This window comes from Sturnira hondurensis, unplaced genomic scaffold (assembly GCF_014824575.4).
Source record: "Sturnira hondurensis isolate 20B ecotype Veracruz unplaced genomic scaffold, ASM1482457v3 Scaffold0006213, whole genome shotgun sequence".
Classification (NCBI taxonomy): domain Eukaryota; kingdom Metazoa; phylum Chordata; class Mammalia; order Chiroptera; family Phyllostomidae; genus Sturnira; species Sturnira hondurensis.
This window is the reverse complement of record NW_028078844.1, coordinates 2,285,562-2,307,931: the sequence shown is the minus strand read 5'-3', so window position 1 is coordinate 2,307,931 and position 22,370 is coordinate 2,285,562. Positions and strand designations below refer to the sequence as shown.

Sequence of the window (22,370 nt, the reverse complement as noted above, 5' to 3'; positions counted from 1 at the left end):
TGTCCCGCCTTTTTCTTCATTGCTCTCCCCTGCTCCTCCCCCACTCTCATAAGCAATCCCTTCAACATTGTCCATGCCCATGAGTCCTCTATTCATGTTCCTTTGCTTGACTCTTCCCCTCCTTTCTCTCATAATCTCCCTCTCCTCTGGTAACTGTCAGTTTGTTTTTTATTTCCAGGTCTCTGGTTCTATTTTTCTCATTTGTTTGTTTCATTGACTAGGTTCCACTAATAGGTGACATCATATGGTATTTGCCTTTCATTGCCTGGCTTATTTTACTTAGCATAATGCTGTACAGTTCCATCTATGCTGTTGTGGAGGGTTGCAGCTCCTTCTTTCTTTCTGTTGGGTAGTATTCTATTGTGTAAATGTAACTGTTTTTTAAGCCACTGATTTACTAATGGGAACTTAGGCAGTTTCCAGCCTTGGTCTGAGAATATTCATTTAGATTATATGAATATTATAATCCAGCCCTTGACTATTATAAATAATGCTGCTATGAACATTGGGGTACATAGGTTCTTTTGAATTGGTGATTCAGGATCCCAGCAGTGGGATCACTGGATTGAAAGGCAGTTTCATCTTTAGTTTTTTGAGAAAATTCCATACTGTTTTCCACAGGGGCGGCACCAGTCTGCATTCCCACCAACAGTGCACTAGGGTTCCCTTTTCTCCACAACCTTGCCAGTACTTGTAGTTTGTTGATTTATTAACGATGGCCATTCTGGCAGGTGTGATGTGGTATCTCACTGTGATTTTAATTTATATCTCTCTAATGAGTAGTGATGTTGAGCATTTTTTCATGTGTCTATGGACTCTCTATAAGTCCTCCTTAAAGAATTGTCAGTCCAGGTCCTTTGCTCTAACATATTTTTGTACACTCATTTGGTATCAACTACCTTATATTTGATAATACTACTCTTTTATTCAGTTTTTAATACACTTTCAAAATATCCTATCTCTTTGATCCTTAGGATAAATTTGTGAATTGGGTGAGGACCATTGTTCCCATTTTGCAGGTAAAAAAACTGAGTCTTGGGTAAGTGATATCAATAATAAATGGGAGCAATGACTACTCACATCATGTGATCTGATTTCTAACCCTGTTCTTTCCACTATGTTGCTTTGAACTGTTGTTTCACTAACATACACATCTTCAACTGAATGGTAAACTCTCTGAAGACAGGAACCTTGCTGTAAACTTTCCTGCCCTCCATGCACAGAGGCATGGATTGCTACCAAGGTAGAAAATGACATATATAAAATTTCTAGTAGAGATTATCACAGAAATTGAGACACTGAATACTTACAATTTTAGGGCTCAGAACAGCATGCCTGAGGTGGGAAAGTGTAATGGTCAAACACATGAATTCTACTGAGGTCCAGATCTTGGTTCTGCCCCTTGATAGCTATATAACTTAGGGCAAGTTACTTAACCTTTCTGCACCTTAGTTTCTTTTTTAGTGAAATAAAAAACAATTATAATAACAGCCTCAACAAAACCGCCCACCTCAAAGATTAAGTGAATCAATAATTCTAAAACACTTTCGAGTGGTGTCCAGCGGTAGTAAATCCTTGTCAGTCACTGCTCTTCTTCTATAGCTCCAGAGGGTGTCCTGGAGGACCCTGGTCCAACGGGGGAAGAGGCCAGCGTCTCAAAATGCTGGCTTTCAGGATCTCAGTTACATTCTCAAACATGGTACATACAGCAGGCTGAGCAAAACGAGGCCTTTTAACCAACCACAATTCATTCTACTGATATGTTTGCAATTCTGACAAATAGCCCTGCCACTGAGTAACCTTAGGCTCTCTGAGAACTTCCTGGGGCAGCCAAACCTGCAGAGCAGCTGTTGGAGCAGAAGCCTAAGCTCACTGGTATTATCAAATGCCCTGGTAAAGTCAAAAATTTTTTTCTAGGTGTTCTTGAATTTGTCCTGTGTCTGCTTTCCTGCAAAGGTCAAACTCGCCAATGCACTTTATGGATTCAAATCACTCATTCAGTTCTTCTTTCAATTTCTGAGTGCTCAGGTTGTGCCAGGCATTGGGGATACACAGGTGGGCAGTCCTGGCCTCAAGGAGCCCAGACTGATCCAGTGTGCTAAATACATTGGAGTGTGTTTGTAGGGCTCCAGAGCTGCCACATCACCTAACAGGGCCCACCAAAATTTGTTCAGAGATAAGGAGTGTTCAAGGGACCAAGGCCATATGTTTTGTTTCTATTCTCACTCATGGTGAACACTTTGCCCTTGGATTCCTCACCAGGAAGGACATGGTTCTCAACTGGCTTCAACTGGTTCCTTAAGGAACATTTGGCAATTTCTGGAGATATTTTTAATTGTCACAATTGAGTGAAGAACTACTGACATCTAGTAGGTAAAGGCCAGGGATGCCACTAAACATCCTACAATACCCAGGGCAGCCTTACAACAGAGAATCATTCAACCCCAAAAAGGCAATATAGTGCTGAGGTTGAGAGAAACTCTTAGCTACATGTCTCTAAGTTTCTCTCTGCATTTTCTCAAACCTTTTGCTTCTTTTAAACCAAAGCAAATATTTAAATGGCAGCTTTCTCTCTTTTGAGTGGAAAGTTATCTGATGATACAGTACAATCTTCTATAAAATGTGCCATTCCTGCCAGGCTGCCAACCAAGTTTAGGAAGTTCATTTCCTTAAATCTTAGCAAAAATCCCTATAGTATCAACTTCCAGCTTTCTGCAGGCTTAAGGGGATAGGACTTCCATTGATAAATAATGGAAATTTATGCATCATAGAAAACCTTTGTTTTAGACAGTAGTTTCATTATTTTCTCCCTCCTACTTTTCATAAAAGTTATCAACTGGAATCAACAATCACTAGCTCTAGTTGCATCCCAGCTCATACCTTTTAGATTGACAGGCTCTGAGCAGCAATCAAGAGTGCCAAAGAAAGGAATTTATTAATATTCAGATTAGATTTTTGAATCCCCCAAATTCCAAATTAGCTCTACTCTTTTATAACTTCCAAGCATTTTTATTTTTTTTTTACATCTGCACTAGCTTCAGATGCCATGGCTCTCACAATGGTAGAGGCCAGTGAGTGCTTCTGAGTACTCACTGAGTACTTCTCCAAGGAAAAGGAGAGTGCAGAGGCATCTGGAGCAGGTCTCTGTCCTCTTGGAGAGCAAAGGTCTGTGCGTGCATTTCAGTCCACGGCTCAGTTAAAGGAGAGGCTGCAGCTAGTAAGCCCCTGGGGCTCATATGCAAACGGGGCTTTAGGGCTGACTCACTGCAGGCATTACTCATTAACTTCTGGAGATACAGAGACCCAGCTTTTCTAAGCCTGACTCTCCCATTGACCAGTAACCTCCTTGAGCATGATCTTTAAGTTCTCTAACCTCAGTTCCTTCATCTTTAAAATGAGGACAATAATTGTTCTTCACAGATTTCCTCTGAGGATTAAATGAAATTATCTGTGTCAAGTGGCAGTTGTCGCTGGTGCCTGTGGGGCTCAGTGTCATCGGAGAGGAGGAAAGAAGCAGCATTATTACTTTGAAGGGGAAAGGGGTCTCTGTTTTTAAAGGACTTCTCTTAAATGCATTCTTCACCAGAATTCTAACTCATGCTTTTTGCAAAAAAGGAAAGAAACAAAACCAAGAGAGAGAGTCAGACAGAGACAGAGAAAGGTAGGTATGAGGACTAAGACTACAATGACTGAAGGATACCTCTCCCCTCCTCACTCTTTGGTCTCTCCCACAGTTCTCATCCTTTCATCTCCAAACCACATGAGTCACACAGAAAGGCATAGGCATGTGTAGATCAAAAGTTAAGATGATGAAAAAAATAGAAAACTTACAGCTTCTCACTCTTAGAAGCATGCGAACACAGAGAATATATTTAAGTCTAAGTCCTTGGTGGAGAGTCCTGTTGGGTCAGTACCCTCATGTGAACCTGTTCTGGCCAAATGCATCTCACTTATCAGTTGCTTCCACTTTGAATACAAATGATGATCCTACCCAGAAAAGATCCAGCCCAGACCCACATGGGCTTGGAAAAGTGGCGGTGATGCTTTCTGCTTTTTCCTTTGTCCAGCATGTTAATGCTGTGCAGAGTGACATGTAGAAAAGTATCAGAGATGCCACTGATGGTATGACTGGACACACAGTGGCCTCACCCCTTCCTGGCACAGCCTGCTTGCTGATTGAGCAGTTTAGTACCAGAGCCAACTGGAAACCAACCATGAATGGAAAACTTTGAACTATCTAGGAGGAATCTAAGTTTCTTAAGTAAATTTAGAGCTGAGCCAAAGAGAAACCTGTTTACCTAGGTAGCCAACCACGGATTACATTAATTATGAATTCCTTACAGTAAGCTTTAGTTTCCAGTCACTTACCACAGCAGTTCCCCTCACAGACACAGCAGGTCCTGCATGCCTGTTGCATCTGTGGAGAGAATTTGAAAAAAATTACTTTGAAGAGTGCTAAACTCTTACCAGGAGAAAAATCAACCAGGAGGAAAGATATCAGTACCTTGATATCTTCAGAAGATACACGCGTATTTCTAATGCTCTATAGGAAAACCTTTCATGGTTAGTGTATTGTTGATAAAAATTTTGGAAAACTTTCCTATGATTGCTAATGATGTTTTTACATCTTTGTCACTCAGGTCGCCAAAAAAGAAATGACATAATAGTGGGTTTGTGTCTGAACACAGCATGAAAGATTACAGCAAAATGGTTACATCTGCTGAGCGCTCACTGTGAGCGCAGGCAGTGTTCTTACACCCTGTGCTCATGTTAACTCATGTAAACGCATCATTCTCATGAACTGGATGCTATGTCTACTCCCATCTTACAGACCAACAGCCAGAGGTACGGAGACGTTACAAGACACTACCCAAGCCAGGTATCAGCGATTTCCAACCTTTTTCATCTCATGGCACATGTAAACTAATTACTAAAATTCTGCAGCACACCAAAAATATATTTTTTTCTGCTGATCTGGCAGAAAATAGGCATTTAGATTCATTCTCACTGGACAGCTATTATTGTGTTGGCTGTTGTCATTTTTTTATTTGACAATTTAAAGGAAAGGAAGTCAGTGTCCCTTACTAAATAGTCAGATACTGCATGTTTTAAGAATTCTTGTGGCACACCGGTTGAAAATCAATGGTCTACACTTTTGCCAGAGTGATCACTATAAATGGAATCATGCCAGTTCCCTGCTTAACATTTAATGATTCCCATTTGCACTCAGGTGACAGTTCAAATTCTTCTCTGCATGTAGAAGACCCTATATCATCTAGTCCCTGAATACTTTCCAGTATTCACGTTATCCCTTCGGCCATAGAAAATCTGCCACACTCTGGAACCTATGCACGCATTGTTCCTTTGCCTGAAACAGTTGTGTACCAATTGTTTGCCTGGATAACTATGTCGTCCTTGAAGAATCACTATAAATGTCATTTTCCCTGGGAGACCTGCCCAGACTCCAGACACCTAGACTTAGATTCTTAGTCTAAGATACAGACACACCCCCTCCAATGGGCCCCCAGAGCACACAGAACTTCCCCTTCTTAGCGTGAGTCTATGTTTCCCTATTTCCTTTTTGTGGCCCTCACATGATTAAGGCCTGTAAAGCCAAGGCCTGTTGTTTTGTTCCATAGTGCTGCACATGGAATTCCTCAAACAGTATTTGTTGAAGAAATGAGCAAATGTGTTCATTTTTATTCTCATCTCATCTGCTCTTCCTATATTCTCCACCATCATCCATCTAGTTTCCTAAGTCAGAGTGAGGAGTTCCCCTTCGCTCTTTTCTATTCCACATTTGCCCCATCCAATTGCCAGGCTCTCACCATTCTCCTTTCTAAACTGTGCACAAATCTGTCCACTTTTGCCCTCCTCGTTGCCACTTAGTTTAAGCCACTGTCATCTCCACAGTCTCTTACCTGGTTTTTCTGACTTGATTTCTGCCCCTTGAATTTGTCCTTTCAGCTACAGCTAGAGCAGTTTCACAGCCTGCACACTACTGGCATCTCTTTGGTGTGATGGGCTGTCCCATGTTGTAGGATGTCCAGCAACAGCTCTGAACCTTCCCCACTAGATGCCAATAGCATTTTTCTTCAGTGAAAACCAGTAATGTCTTCAGACATTGCCAAATGTCTTTTTGGGGCAATTTGCCCCAGGTTGAGAACCACAGAACTAAAGTAATCTTTCTAAAATGAAAATCTCATTATATCACTTCTCTGTTTAAAAACCATCAATGGAAAAAATGGAAAAAATACATACATGTGCACATGCATGCATGCATGAAATAAACAAAAATATTAGTGTTTGTCCAGTGAGTTGTGATTTTTATCTGATACATATGCATATATACATAAAATAAACCTGTATTATACATAATAAGAAAAGATACGGTATTATTTTTTAAAAAGTGATTCATGGCTCCCTCCTGTCTACAGGATCAAACCCCTTCAAGCTCAACAGCACTGCGTGGGAAAGGTTCCTGCACTCTGGACTCTGCCAGCCTCTCCCATCCCATCTCTTATCAGTCTCACCTTATACTGGGTCGCTGAACCTCAGTGACCTAGATGTTTGCTTTTTCCAGTCTCTGTATCTTTCCTGTGTCATTCTTTCTGCCTGGTGCAACATCCCAATTCTCAATTACTCAGCTCAGTCCTATGTGTCTTTCAAATAATTGGCTCTCTTCTCCCTGGAGCCTCCTGGATCCTCCAGTCTGAGTTAAGTGCTTCTCCTACATGTTCTCACGGCAGAAGTGCCATGCATCCACCACAGCACTCACCATATTCTACTGCACTCATCAGTGCATCTGCCTGTCACCCAGGTTGCAGCAAGGCAAGATGATACCCCTGTGTGCATTTTATTGATTTTTTAAAGGATTTTATTTATTTATTTTAGAGAGAGGGGAAGGGAGGGAGAAACAGAGGGAGAGAGATAGCGATGTGTGAAAGATACATCAGTCAGTTGCCTCTCACACGCCCCTAACTGGGGACCTGGCCCACAACCCAGACATGTACCCTGACTGGGAATCAAACTGGCAACCTTTCGGTTCATAGGCTGGCACTGGATCCACTGAGCCACACCAGCCAGGGCCCCTGTGTGAATTTTAAAGGACATCTCTTCCTCAAGATCCTTACTCTCACTTGCCAGAAAACTGCTATAATAAATATACAAATCCACAAGAACTGTCGTATGACCGGAACTTCCTAGAGATCTTCAGAGTACCACCTGCTCAACTCTGTGCAATAACCTTGTGTTACCTGCTAGATTATGAAGTCCTTGGGCAGAGGTGAGCTTTGTTTTCACACTTTTATCTCTAACACTAAATGTAGCGCCTGATCCAAAGTAAGGCTTTGATAAAGCTTGATAAATACATGAAAGAGAAACTTTCACCTGGACTACTCTGACAGCCTTTAGCGTGGAAGGAATAGGAAGCCATGCTGCAGTGGTTTCCAAACCTGAATGAACTTCCTAATATTCCAGAGAATTAAAAATAAATAAATGTCCCTGAGCCCTACTTCAGACCCACTGAAGCAGAATCTGAAGGTTGGGGCCTGTTTATCTGTCATTATTTTCAAATTGCTAATGAGATTATCATAATGACCAACCAGATCAATGGGGGATCCTTTGGCCACTCCCCTTGTCCTGCTTCTTCCTCCTGTCACCACAACCCTGCTGTTTATCTGTGGACACCACACCTGGTGTAGAGGATTTCCAAAGAAGGCTTACTCCGCCTTCTGCAGTCTAGGTGTCTCAGTTTTTTTCCTGTTCCAACACAAGCAAAGGCGCTCAACCAGGAAAGGGGAAGAGAGTGGAGCAGGGCATCTGTAGTGCACGAGAGAAAAAATAACCACCAACCAGAACCTAGGAAAATAATCATCTGTCTTTTTAATTTTCCCAAACAGTCTTTGAACTTTTTGTTTATGTAAACTGAGGCTGCAGTTGGACTGCCTAAGCTGTGTACCCCCTACAAATGAGGGAAATTTGGGGGCGTCTGAAGAGCAGCTAGTGGATCCACCAAAGCTCTTTGCATCTCAAGGGGAAAAAAATTACCCTGAGGGAACAGGGTAGTCAGCATGTACACACTCACTCCTGCAGTTAACACTCTGTAATCACACCTATGGAGAGAGAACTTACTATGTGCTAAGCACTGTGATGGTCCCCAAAGGAAAGAAGCGATCTTAGATTTAACTGTACATGTTGCTCTGGAGCCTATGAATTAGTTCCCTTGTATTTGCACTTTGCCTAGTCCTTGGGATTGTAACAGATGAAAGAGATGGGGGCAAAGGTCCACATCCCTAAAATTGTCATGATGAACTGGTGGCCTATGGCTGCACAGCTTTGAGAATGTGTGTGGACAGGAGGGTGTGGCCCCCTTGAAGGGGTGACTTTATTCTGGACTACGTTGGGGCATGAAACAGAGTAGCATGCACATCCCCTACTATGGGGCAGTGGCCCCACTGTAATGACCTGGGTCTGCAATACGAAAAGAACAAGTGTAGATGGTACGTGGCAACCAGGAAGACGGCATTTGTAAGCTCATGACGTAAACTGTCAGTTACTTGCTGAACTATGTGGAAGGAATTTGTGGGGCAGTGGAGTTACTGAAATTTTGTGGTGGGGCATGAGTACTCTATGTCACAGGCACCGGGTGATAGCAAGACCTGAGGAAATACGACTTACAAGGAAATGTTGGGGGAAAGGTGCATGTAAAACATGTATACTTTTCTCAGATTTATTGGCTGGCAATAGATAAATTAAAACATGAATGGAAACTATTTTTCTTTTTTCCTGAGGTTGGGGGTCACATAGGGTATAGTATGACCATTTATAAATAGGCTTAAAATAATAATAATAGATAGTATGGGAAATGAATAAATTTGGAAGGAGAAACCAGTCATATTTGAAGCAGAAATGGCAGAACTTTTGGCCTTCTTAATTCATGAGGTCACTATATTCCCATGACTTTTTATACACTGATAATAAGAGATCAAAGCTTCAACATGCCATATATTTTTTATTACCTGGGCCTTTCTAAAACGAACAAGTATATATGGTGAAACAATGAAGTTCATTTTTTTCCTGGAGATAGTTATCCATTATCCAGTGCCATTTCTTAGTTAAGCTATAGCTTAGCTTAAAAGAGGAAAAGAAAATTCTCTGATACTCAGTCTTTTAGGGCTGAATGGAAGGCTGACTGTGCTTTGCCTAGAGAGGTTGGATCTCTCTCTGTGATGTACAAAAAATCCTATAAACTGCTTTGCTGACTTCTTCTCCAGAGCAACAAGTGTGACAAAGTCAAACCTTGATGACTTCAGCGAGTGGAAACCTGGCAGAGAACGACTGTACTTCCCCTGGGGCCTGTGTCAGCTCCTCTTGCGCACTCACGGGCAAGGAGGAACTCCTGAACCAGAGTCTGTATTTTAAGGGTGATTTTGTATTTTGAAAGATCAGAACTGCCAAAGAAAGTTCGGTTCTACTCAAGAGTAAAGAGCACCTTGGAATTCATTGGTGGGAATATATTCCCACCACGGTATAACACTTCCTTAACCATACACATTCAGGATTTATAACCAAATTTTTAGGTAAAATTGATATTCAAAAATAAGAGACCTATTTTTACATTTTATCTTCTGAAACCTCTTAAGAGCAAAAAGCAATGTCTTCATGATTTTGCATCAGCATAACTAATAAACATATATTCTCAATTATGTTTTGAAAATAAAGCGTATTTAAAGGCAACAATTTCTGTAAACTGCTAAGTACACATGTACACTTAAATGGATAAAATTTGTTTAATTTCTTCATGCTGTGCTAAATGCCTCAGTTCGTCTGGTTGAAAGAGAGCTACAAGTCGTTTAGTATATAAGAAGGATGGTTGCTAAACCCTTTTGGCAAGAGTTTCAATTTTTTTTCAGTTTGGCCCATAACTAAGACACATGCGACCCAGAATGACGATTATAGATCTTTTATCTCCTTTGATCCACTTTTGCAGTAACTTGCAATATGAGCTTGGAAATAACTTGTCAGCAGAGTTAACAGGTTTTTTAACCTTTCCCAGTTTACTAATGTTAGATTGTTCAGTGATATAAATCCCCGCCTTAGAGAAAATCACCTAAAACACAGATTACCTCATGAATCCCAGCTACACCACACATTAAGATTATTCATTTTCTCCTTAAAAGACATTTTAGCTACAAAGAAAATACTCCACTTTTGAGGTACTCAAAGGAAAGAAAATAACTCCCTAAATGAAAAGTGGAAAATATTCCGCTTTTAATTTCCCAAATGAGAGAATTACTAATGTTTCAAACATTTTACAGAGAAAAAGAAAAGCAACTCACCTATTGGAAGAGTATTTGCTTGTAAGTGACTCTGGTACAGACAGTCACATAAGTGTACATTTCGTTCATTATTTCGTCAAAGACAATAAAGCCCGTGGTGAAAGCTAGAAGCAAAAATCCTTCCATCTATCCAAGAGGGGAAAATAGAACTGTTTTCTAAGTCCAGGAGCTTCCTCACATGCCCCACCAGCTGCTTGCTGCCTACTGCTTTTCAGCAAGACTGACCTCTAACACCTTTTATTGAAGCACTGCAGTGCACTCCTAATGGTCTGATGGCACACACGGAACACGGCACACACATGCCAAGCCAACACCTTAAGAGGGTGGGTAGCTTTTCAACCAGGAAGGCACGCTGAAAATATTTAGCAGTCAGCTCAACTGAACGGAAGTAAAGCGTTGCTTGTTTTACATAAGACAATTCAGGAATATAATCAGTTGAGGTGAACTGATTTATGCAGATCTAAACTACGAACCGTCTGGAACTATGCCTGAATTGCTCTAAGAGCTTCTCCTCCTTTATCTTAAATTTAAATTCTGGGCAACGACATCAGAATGGTCCTGATTTTTCTCTAGTCTCTTTGGTCATCTCAGTTATGCTCATTTAGTACCCCAGCCTTCCTTATGACCGCAGATAAACATACCCCCAAGGAAATACTTTTGATTTAAATATCTGCCTGACCAAGGCATAGCCCAGGCATTCGGAGCAGGGGGAAAATTGTCAGTAATTATTACCTGGGACCTGTGCAGCTGGTTAGAGGTAGATTTCAAGTGAGCCAGGTTTCATGGTTTCATAAGGACTCTGTCCCACTGCAAGAAAAGTCCTGTTTCCTTTTGTCGGGATCCGAATTTAAGTTCTAAGAACAATCATTAAACATTCTGAACAGAAAGCAGGCTGCCGGCCTCTGGGATCAGGTAGCAAATGAGGGGTCACGTGATCGGAATCTGACTCACCCTTTCGGTCCCAGCCACTGAGGCTTTACAGTCTCCTTTCTGGGTTTTCCGAAGGAGAACAGGGAAGCAAAGGATGATCTGAAGCTCAGCCGAGAAGGCACGGGTGCTGGGTTTCTTTGAGTAGGTGTATTATTGGATCGCGATGTTTGTAATTCCATGGGCTCTAAAAGAAAATTATAAAAGTTCTGTATCATTAAAATATTTCCAGGTAAATAAATCTCAGAGAACTAAGACTTCACCCCCCTTCCCTCCTCTCTGTACTCGTGGGACCTCAGGAACTCAGTCCCCTGCCTCTGCCGGTTCTGCTGAGTAGAGAAAACCCTCACCACAACCAAAGGGACTCTTTCAATAGCGCGGCGCTGCGCCTCCGTGGGACGCTCCCCTGCACCAGCTGTGTGAATTCTGTTCCGTGTGTTTTACCCGGAGCGAGCTAAAGCCCGAGATGAGGCGAGGGACCTCATTCAGTTCTCACCTTGCTCTTAACCACCCTGTCCTGCAGAAACTTTTACTTTAGTGTTTTAAGACATAATGATAGATATGATGTAACCTTCATATCAAAGAGAGTAGAGGAAAAGGAACTAAGCCACTTAGTGTTCCTTATCCCTGCCAAAAATCTGTATGTATATATATTTACTACATATATGGTTTACATGTGTATATGCATGTAATATAAATATGCATACATAGTATACAATTTTATATGTAAGTATGAGAAATTCTAAGGTAATAGCAACACATACAAAGTCCATAATACTATAATACTTTTGGACATGCTGAATTTATAAATATTAGAGGAATTCTAGGTAAAGGGAAAGTCACCATAGCATATATAGGAATTAATCTAAATATCTGAAATGTGAGTCTTTTTAGAAAGACTTGCTTATTATGGGAGTTGCAAAATATTTATTGTCAGTATGTGAGTTTAGAAATATCATTGCATGTTTCTTGACACTACTGATATTAGTAACATATAAGCAAAAGCAGTCAATGTGAATATCAGTAGAAAGAGACTTCACACTGTTACAGTATTTTATCATTTCGAGTGCACTTTGTTATTCTCATTATCATCCTGCAAAAGGTTTTATTATACTCATCTACAGGTAACAAAAATAAGTGACTGGTGAAGGTAAGCAGCAGGCTTAGATTCCCAAGAAGGCATTTATTGGAGCCCACATGGTTTACGTTTCTAAAGTCCCCGAAGGGTGGCTGGGCCTCTCCCACCTCCCTCCCTTCCTTTCCCATCAATTCCCCTCCTTCCCCTACCTCCCCCTCCTTCTGCCTCATCACCACACACATTTAAGTGCTTACTGTGTTTCAGCTCAGTACTGTCTCCACATAACTTTCTTTAATTCTCACAACCACCCTCTGAGGTAGGTCTTATCATACCCATTTAAAGGTGAAATAAATGAGACTTGTAGAGAATAAGTACGTTGAATATTCACATGGATTCTGGTAGAATAGACAGAGTGGAGATTTGAATTCGGTGGACAGTTGAATAGACAGAGTGGAGATTTAAATTGATATTTAAAATATCAATTTTAAAAATATTGATATTTGTGTTCTTAACCACTCTATTATCTTGCCTGACTTTAAAAATATACACCCCAGACATCATAGTACGTGTTCAATTCACTCTTTTTATTGTGTGTTATGAAACTTTTGTACTGTGTTCTAAATAGTCCTAAACATTGATTGGTTAAATTGGAGAGCCACTGAGCCATTGCCCACAATACTGCGCCATAAGAAAAAAACAATAGATGTAAATTTTTTCTCACCATTTTCTGCCATCCCCTTCGTTAGCCTGTATGTAAGGGGTTGTTTTAACATTTGGCTAACATCTGTTTCATTGCAGAACTTTTTTCTTTGAATTTCTTCAAACCATTCACCAGTTACTCCCTGAAGCCATCTGATATCCCTCTTTGTCTTCTGGAGTTTGCTGAAATAAAGAAAATATTAATATACCCTTCAAATTCTTCACATCAAGTGTAATCTCATGTGACAGGCTAAATTTTACTTAATGGAGAAATTCCTTGAACTACAAGTCTAAGAGAAAAAAATGGTCCTATTCAGAATTTCCTTTTCACACTGTGTACATATATTGGCTGCATATTTTCCAAAACAATACCAATCTAAAGCTTTTTGCTAGTATTTAAAATAATCAAGTCTGTGAGGACAATGTGAGTTGACCATTGTGCAAATCTACCTAATAATGCAATTGAATAACAGATGTATTAATGAGATGTTAAAACTAGAATATTCTAGTTCTGATTATACATTCATTTATTCAGATGTGTTCATTGAGCAATCCATGCACCAGTCTTTGTGTAGGCAATAGGGATTCAACAAGAATAAAACATACAAGGTCTTCACGAGCCCACCCAGCGGTCAGAGAGAAAAGCTTATGCGCAGAAAAGAAATTGTTGAATGTGGTGGTCTTACATAAGGGAATTCTTTAAACAAAAGAATCACAAAAGCCTATGAATGAGCATAGGGCTAATACTCAGGTAGTAAGAAACAGTGTAATTTCAGATAGACAGAAAGGGAAACCTGAGCCTAAATGTGTCTGACCCCCACTTCCAGAGTACCAGAACTGAGGTTCGGTCCTTACTTCTTTCTTCTCCCCTTAGGGTCTTAGGGAATCACCAGGGCAGGGTGAACAGTGTGAGCCAGGTTTATGAATACTCAGATATGGTGGTCACCTGCCAGCTGTGTGTGTGTGTTGGTTGGGGGCTGTTTTAGGAAAAGAACAGTGTCCTCTGCCAGCTTCCCTTCCAGCCCTCACCCCTGATGCCAGACAATTCAGTTCTTCCCTATATGTCTCTGGTGCCTTTCCAGCTGCTGCCCCGGAGGCCAGAGTTGAGAGCATGTGAGTCTGAGAAAGTCTGTGTGTATGGATCCTTTAAGAGGAACTGCCTGGGACTCTAAAAGCCCTACCTCTCACTCAGCCACATTCTTTGCTGGTTTTTGCAGCCAGAAGTTATGGGGACTTCTCTTTCCAGCACTGGAACCTTGTGATATGGGGCCTGGTGTGGGGCTGGGACCCTTCACTCCTTTGGTGGGGGATCTCCTCAGCTGAGTTATCCTGCCCAATTTTTAACCACCACCAAGTGGGTGTGGACCAGCCTTCCTGTCTCCGCATCCCCTACCAGAATCAATGTGGCTAGGACTTCTGTTCGGCTGGATTTCAGGTGTTCTGAATGATGGCTGTTCTGTAATTTAGTTGTAGTTTTTTTTTAAAGATTTTATTTATTTATCTTTAGAGGGGGAAGGAGAGAGGGAGAGAAGTATCAATGTATGGTTGCCTTTTGTGCATCCCCTGCTGAGAACTGGCCTGCAACCCAGGCATGTGCCCTGACTGGGAATCGAACCATGATCCTTCGGTTTGCAGGCCCACATTCAATCCACTGAGCTACACCAGCCAGGGCAATTTAGTTGTAGTTTTGATGTTGTTGTGAGAGGTTCTGAGTACTCAGCATTTACTTATGCCACCGTCTTGAGTGGAACCTCATGATTGTTTTCAGAAAGCAGATCATTTATCCTGTTTCAGGAGGCCCCCAGAACTGTTTGGAAACGGGAGGTGCTCAATGCAGAGGAAGACAGTCCTGGTCTGAGGCACACAGAGCACAAAGTGGGGTGTGAAGAACACGATGGCAGTTCTCAGAAAGCCGCCAGTTTGGCACAGCACTGGTGAAAATGCCTGGCTTGTTGTCAGGTTCAAGCCTGGGAAGTTCTGCTGTTTTGGAAAGAATTTCATGTGACTCTGTGGTGGTTGTCCTTTATTCATGTCCTCTGTGAAGCACAAGTTTTAGGGACTTTATATTACTAAGAAGATGGTGAGCAAAACAGCTGCAGAGTGGCAAATTTGGAGTTAAAGGCAATGAACTGAGAGGGTTGCAACTCGGGCTCCTGCTCGGGGCTATGATACTGTCATTTTATAAAATAATTGAGAAGGAAGCCAGAGGCCATCCTGCCCAGACTTGCATTTTGAAAAGCATTAGGCAACAATCACATGTCCAGCCCACGTAATTTACAGGGAGTAGTGTTTCCCATCTTGCCACTGCCGCAGCTCTGACACCTGCTCACTCCTGACTCTACTGCTACTTCCCTTACTGACACACTAAGAAACCAGCAGATGCCTCCAACTAATTATCACCTAATTTTTCTATGTCCCACATTTGTAGACGTCCAGGACTTCCTGAAGTCCTCCCAAATTATCAGACAGTCATACTCAGAATCCACGGACAGAGCCAAGGGGGTGTGAGATTAAGAGTGGGAAGTGGGCATGGGTAGGTTGGGGGAAAGTGGTGGGAAAATGGAGACAAATGTATTTGAACATCAATAAAAAAGTAAAAAGAAAAAGGGAGAACTGGTTGACAGTTTGGTAGACTTAATATATTTAACCTAGTTGTCAGTTAGGTTTCATTTCTCCATTGACGGAAGTTCTTGCAGTACCCCCATTTTCAGATTATATTGGATATAAATTTTAAACTTCATAATGGTCTCTACAGTGAGAAGTAGATATGGTCATCTTAAAATAGTGGATGATAACATCTATGTACAAAGCCAGAGTGCAAAACTATAGTAAAGCCAGATTGTACGCTATACTAGAAAATAATTCTATCTTGGTTTGCAAATCCTTCACTGAGCTCAGTCATCCTTCCCACCCAACAGAACCAATCATCAACCAAGCTATGGCAAATATAAAAGGGACAGTTACTATTTCACATCAGTCTTCCGGGGCATTAGGTTGGTTCTGCAGCTCTTTTAGACAGAGCAGTTTGTTTTGGCATTAGGTGGATCACAACATTGGATTGTATCCATGTGGCTTTTCACAACACGATACAAAGTACAGTTATAAATATACACCCCAAATGTTGAAGACAATGTACTTTCACTTTTCACAGTACAGTCTTTTTAATTTTGTTATTAATTTTACATGCGTCATCATGTTCTTTTTAATATTCCTCTTTTATGTTTTGTTCTTTCACCGCAAAATTGCCTTCCAGCCATTTAGATGTTTGGTGAAAACGTTTGCAGCCAAGATGTTTATGGCAAAATGCTTACAGTGACAATCCAGGACATGGTTTTTCACATGGTTGTAATAAATCTTATTCAATGTACACTTGTGGAAGGCCTCCTATGGTGAGGATACAGAGATACAATGCTGAGCAGAGCAGATATGGTTTCTATGGAAGAGAGATTATAGTCTAATGGGAGAGCCAGACATGAGTCCAATAATGATACGGTTGTAAGGTAACAGAGACTGGTAAGTATGGCTTACTCATTCAACACATGATGAACTCTGGGTAAAGAGCAGTGAACAAGTCAAGTCCTTGCCCCCATGGAATTTATATTCCGGTGGGGTAGAATGGGAGCAACAAAAAGTAAAAAAGTAAATAGATGCTATGAGTGCATATAACAAGAGGACCTAGTCCGAGGCAGCAGCAGAGATTTCTCCATGAAGATGACAAATGGCCTGAGGGTGAAGGATGAGGGATGAGGCAAAGGAGCCGTGGGCAGAGGAGAGCGTTTTCCAAGCAGAAGAGTAGCAGCTGTGGGGCAGGTGCTCCGTGAAAGACACAAGGCACTGAAAGGAAGCCCGCCTGGCTGCAGGGTGGCCACGGAGAATACAAACTGAAGGGGAGAGGACGAGGCAGCTGGCTGCCAGCTCATTCAGTGTTTGAGGTTGGATGAAACAGTTTGGCACTTGGTCCTGGAGCAATGACAAAGCACCAATGACTTGCCAGGGCATGACACATCAGATCTGCGTTTTAAAAGATCATCTTAGCCGCAGGTGGAGAGTACACTTCAGAGAGGAACAGGAGAGTAGTGAGGGTACTTGTAGAGTTGGGGAGAAAGGTGTTTGCTTGAACCAGGATGGTAGTGGTGAAGCTGAGGAAAAGTAGAATGCGTTCAGAGCTACTAAGTGGATAAAACAGACTCCCAAGTGTCCACCAAGCAATGATGTGAATTTGCAGGGTGAGGGACAGAGACATGTCAAGGAAGACTCCTAGATTTCTGATTTACATGGATGCATAGAAGAGGCCATTCACAGACACAATGCTTATATAATCATAAAAAAAACCAACATTATATATAAACACTTTTAACATTACTCATTTTTGGAGCAATTATTAAATATTTGCATAATACTCAAACTGGTATATTTTTCATAATTTATTTATTATTCCTTTGGCATAGGCCATTGAAATTTTTCCCTTATACATACTGCTATAAAAAATATCAGTGTGCATTTTCTATTTTTACAGTGCCTCTGACAGACACTGAACTAGAATCATTGGGTCAAAAAGTCAAAATACTTTTGTGATTTTCTTTATAAAGTATATTTTATTGATTAGGCTATTATAGTTGTCCCAGTTTTTTTCCCCACTATACCTCCTCCACCCTATATGCCCCACCCTCCAGCATTCCCCCCGCCTTTAGTTCATGTCCATAGGTTGTACATATAAGTTCTTTGAATTCTCCATTTTCTATTCTTAATCTCCTCCTGTCTATTTTGTATCTACCATTTATGCTTCTTATTCCCTGACCTTTCCCCCATTTTCTCCCTCCTCCTCCCTGCTGATAACCCTCCATGTGATCTCCATTTCTGTGATTCTGTTCCTGTTCTACTTGTTTGCTTAGCTTGTTTTTGTTTTTTAGGTTAAGTTGTTGATAGTTGTGAATTTGTTGTCATTTCACTGTTCATAGTTTTGATCTTCTTCTATTTCTTAGATAAGTCCCTTTACCATTTCATATAATAAGGGCTTGGTGATGATGAACGCCTTTCACTTGACCTTATCTGGGAAGCACTTTGTCTGCCCTTCCATTCTAAATGAAAGCTTTGCTGGATAGGGTAATCTTGGATGTAGGTCCTTGCCTTTCACGATTTCAAATACTTCTTTCCAGCCCTTTTTTGCCTTCTCAAGGTTTCTTCGAGAAATCAGCTGATAGTCTCATGGGAAGGCCTTTGTAGGTAACTGTTTCCTTTTCTCTTGCTGATTTTAAGATTCTCTCCTTATCTTTAATCTTGGGTAACTTAAATTATTATGTACCTTGGTATGTTTCTCCTTGGGTCCAATTTCTTTGGGACTCTCTAAGCTTCCTAGAAATCTATTTCCTTCACCAAATTGGGGAAGTTTTCCTTCATTATTTGTTCAAATAAGTTTTCAATTTCTTGTTCTTCCTCTTCTTCTGGCACCCCTATAATTCAGATGTTGCAATATTTAAAGTTGTCCCAGAGGTTCCTGAGCCTCTCCTCATTTTTAAAAAATTATGTTTCTTCATTCTCTTCTGGTTGAATGTTTATTTCTTCCTTCTGTTCCAAATTGTTGATATGGGTCCTGGTTCCCTTCCCTTAACTGTTGGTTCCCTGTACATTTTGCTTTATTTCACTTTGTGTAGCCTTCATTTCTTCCTTCATTTTGTGACCGAGCTCAATCAATTCTGTGAGCATCTTGATTACCAGTGTTTTGAACTTTGAATCAGGTAGGTTGTCTTATCTCCTTGTTGCCTATCTCTTTTTCTGGGGTTTTCTTCCATTTGGGCCATATTTTTTTGTCTTGGTGCACCTGTTATGTTGTAAGGGGTGGAGCCTTAGGTATTTGCCAAGGCAGGGCAACACAGCTGTGTTGTGGTGCCGTGTGGGGGGGAGGGGTCAGAGAGGGAACAATGCCGTTTGCTCACTTTGCTCTAGCCCCACTTTCCAACAAACTCTCCTGTGAGACTGGAAGTTTCTCCTGCTATCTCAGCCCCCACAGTATTTTACAGTGAGAGGTTCTGAGTCTTTAGTTTTTTGGTCAGCCAGCCCCACCTGGCCTGCAGCATCTGCTACCTTGCTGCTGGTCTTCTCCTCTGGCTTCCCATCTCTGCTCCTCCTGTCTGGATGAATGTTTCTTTAACTCCTTGGTTGTCCAAGTTCCATGCAGTTTGATTTTCTGGCAGTTCTGGTTGTTTATTCTTTTTAAATTTGTTGTTATCCTTCTTTTGATTTTCAAGGAAGCAAAGCATTTCTACCTACACTTCCATATTGGTCGGAACTCTTTTTTGTGATTCTTTTATGCACCTTACCGAGATGCTTCTCAAAATGGCTGTTGTGATCTTACTCGTGTCAGCAATGTGTGTCATTAGGCCTCTTTGGAAGATTGATATTGAATACTTTTATTGTCTGAATTTAATACTTTTAAGGTACCATGTTTGTAATTGTGAGTGGCTATTTTTCTTTAAATTTTTTTGAAACCTACATTTCTTTGGTAAGTAGAGAGGTCTGAATATTTTCCCATGTTTGTTTGCCAATTACAACTTGTGTTTTGGCAACTGTACATTTTTTTAAAAGATTTTATTTATTTATCTTTAGAGGGGAAGGGAAAGAGAGAGGGAGAGAAATATCAATGTATGTTTGCCTCTCGTGAGTCCCCTGCTGGGAACTGGCCTGCAACCCAGGCATGTGCCCTGACTGGGAATCAAACCGCAATTGTGTGGTTCGCAGGCCCGCGCTCAATCCACTGAGCTACGCCAGCCAGGGCGGCAATTGTACATTTTATCAGTTTATAAATCAATGCCTCAGAGTTTTTCACTGAAATGAAGCACACTTAATAAAAATATGAACTCATTGCTCAAAATATTTCTCCCAGGTTACTAACTTGCATTTTGATTAAATTTGAATATTGGGCCATAGAAACCTCATTCTGATTATGACTAGAGTAGGTAAATCATTTTGACCTGTAGATAAGCATATGCTAATATTTATCTCCTGAAAATAATGAGAAATGATATTCAGACAGTAGTTATGTGCCGATACATGAAAGGGCAAGATTTTGAAGAAATGCAGCAGATTTAAAAAAAGAAGTATTTCAAGGATGAACCTGGGGATGGTTGTCAGGAAAGTGGGGGAACATGTACAGCCAGAAAATTGGAGGGTACAATAGTTAAAACATGGCAATTTGTTTACCCATTATGAATGAAGCAAAACATAAATAGTTGTAGCCTTCAAAGTAAGGATAACCCAGAAAGGGAAACTAGGAATGACATAAACGTCTAAACTCTTTGCATACTTATAATGCAAGTGCTTAATTTTATACACTCCAGAATCCTTGCACCACAAAACAGTCTGTACTTTTATAATGGTTACATGAGTTTCTGTACTAAAAGGAGCATAATTATAAAACCAGTGGTTCAGACTCAGTCATTTACTTAGAAATAAAATTTCAAATTAGTTCAACACTAGCAAAGAACAAAAAATCTGAACAGAAAGTAAGGTGTCCTAATATATGAAACTCAAGAAGCCAGCATTTTTAAGTCTGACAGAGATAACATTTGCTTGCAAGTGGAATTAAACAAAGTTCATTGCTACCCTGCACAGATTCTTCCTCATCTGTATTAGTTTGTTACATACTCAGCCAGCCTTTTAGAACAGACGATCCACTTCATGCCAATGAGAAGCACCTCAGGATTACAAATGACATACATAAAGATATATTTCAAGCGTACAGCTTGTTTGTTTCATTAGTTCAGCTTGACTCAACATTATCATGAGGGGCTCTTGTCTATGCTTTTAATTTGTTCTACCTCCGGGCTGGTTAACTTGACTAAGTTAAATCAAGCTTTTCTTGCTGGGCCATATAGTCTCAGCCCCCTGTGCCAACTCCAAATGGTCTTTGTCCATCCACAGGAATTAGTCTGTTGTATGCTGCCTTGGATTACTTTCTAGCATCTCCTGAATGAGTCTGTCTTCTGAAGTTCCTCCTCCTTAGTTAAACTTATCTTTTCTTTATTTTCCATCTGGGAGTGATGAATGAAATCCCCACCCCCTTCTTTATTTTCCCCAGCTATGCCCTTGTTGATCTTTGCTACTCACTTTTTTTTTGTTCACCTTTATTCCGAGTAGGTGTTTGTCCTCATCTTTACTTCCATGGCTAATCAATCATGTGATACCCATTTAAAATGTGTTCAGCTAATCTCAGTTGTCCATTTATTTCCATTCTTTGGCCCCATTTGTCTGCTTTCTGTGGTCACATCCCAGCCCATTCTTGCATTGCCAGCGGATAGTAGAGCAACTTTCTTAGCTTTATTTTTCCTCTTTAAAAAAGAGGGTTAGATGAGGTGGAACACTGTTTATCAAAGCAGACCTCCAGAATTCCTCTCATCTCTGAAGGCACACTCTTTTCTGGTGTGACTTTGTCACTTTTCCTGCCCCTTGAATCTGGGCTGGCCTTGTGCTTGCTTGGGCCAGTTGAAAACAACAAAGTGAAACTTGAGGCCTTGCAGCTTCTCCTCTCTCCTTCCTTAATACTGCTATACAAAAAAGCTAAGACTGGCTCCCTTGAGGACAAGATCACATTCAGAGAAAGGCCCAGTAGAACACGTCACCAACTGCTACACAACGAGTGAAGCCATCTCAGACCAGATGCAGTCAAGCCCTCAGACCGCTGGAGCCAAGTGAATGATTGCAGGTGAGACCAGGAGGAGAACCACCCAGCTGAGCCCAACCCAAATGGCTGTATCAATGTATGGTTGCCAAAAAACTGGACAGTAGTCTTTTAAGCTTTGGGATGGTTTGTTATGAATAGTTTAAAAACATGGACAAAGATGAGCTTATCCTGAAGACATATTCTGATCTAAAATGTTTGATCAAAAGACTCATCAATCCTACATGAGATTTAAATCACTGAGAAATCTTGTAAAACTGAAAAGGACCTTAAAACATCAAACTCCCTGTCTTCTGGCGAAATAATAACAATAACAAAAAATAACAGCAGATGCTTGGTGTGGAGCTCATACTGCCTTCCAGGATTTTGCAGTTTTCATTGCTGATTCTCATAACACTGTAGAGTACAGATGTCTTTCTCATTTACAGAGATGACACTGAACTTGGAAGACTGGATTTGTTGAACTGGGATGGAAAATTACACTTCAATTCTAAAGCCCATGTCCTCCTAATCTTCTGTTTCACTGCCTCTGGGTATTATTAACCCCATTTATAAGCAATGCAATTGATACAAGCTTAAAGGTACTTTTGTCAACTAAAAAGGAGATCATTCAAAAACAGTTAATAAATTTTGAAAGTAAACAAGTCTCTGA

General features: G+C 40.8%; 1 protein-coding gene across 6 annotated transcripts in view; it reads right to left on the bottom strand.

Annotated features, from left to right (window-relative positions):
- Nucleotides 1–22,370, bottom strand: part of EXPH5 (exophilin 5) — a 79,232-nt gene that overhangs the window by 14,218 nt on the left and 42,644 nt on the right. For 4 of the 6 annotated variants that reach the window (XM_037047697.1, XM_037047695.1, XM_037047698.1 and 1 more), the window contains 3 exons: nt 13,067–13,227; nt 11,292–11,454; nt 4,369–4,417 (listed from right to left, as the gene is read on the bottom strand). In XM_037047697.1, coding sequence (XP_036903592.1) covers nt 4,369–4,417; nt 11,292–11,454; nt 13,067–13,227 — 373 coding nt within the window. Of the gene's footprint in view, nt 1–4,368; nt 4,418–10,340; nt 11,045–11,072; nt 11,258–11,291; nt 11,455–13,066; nt 13,228–22,370 lie in introns of those variants that run through there. The other 2 variants (XM_037047701.1, XM_037047700.1) reach the window with 2 other exon arrangements.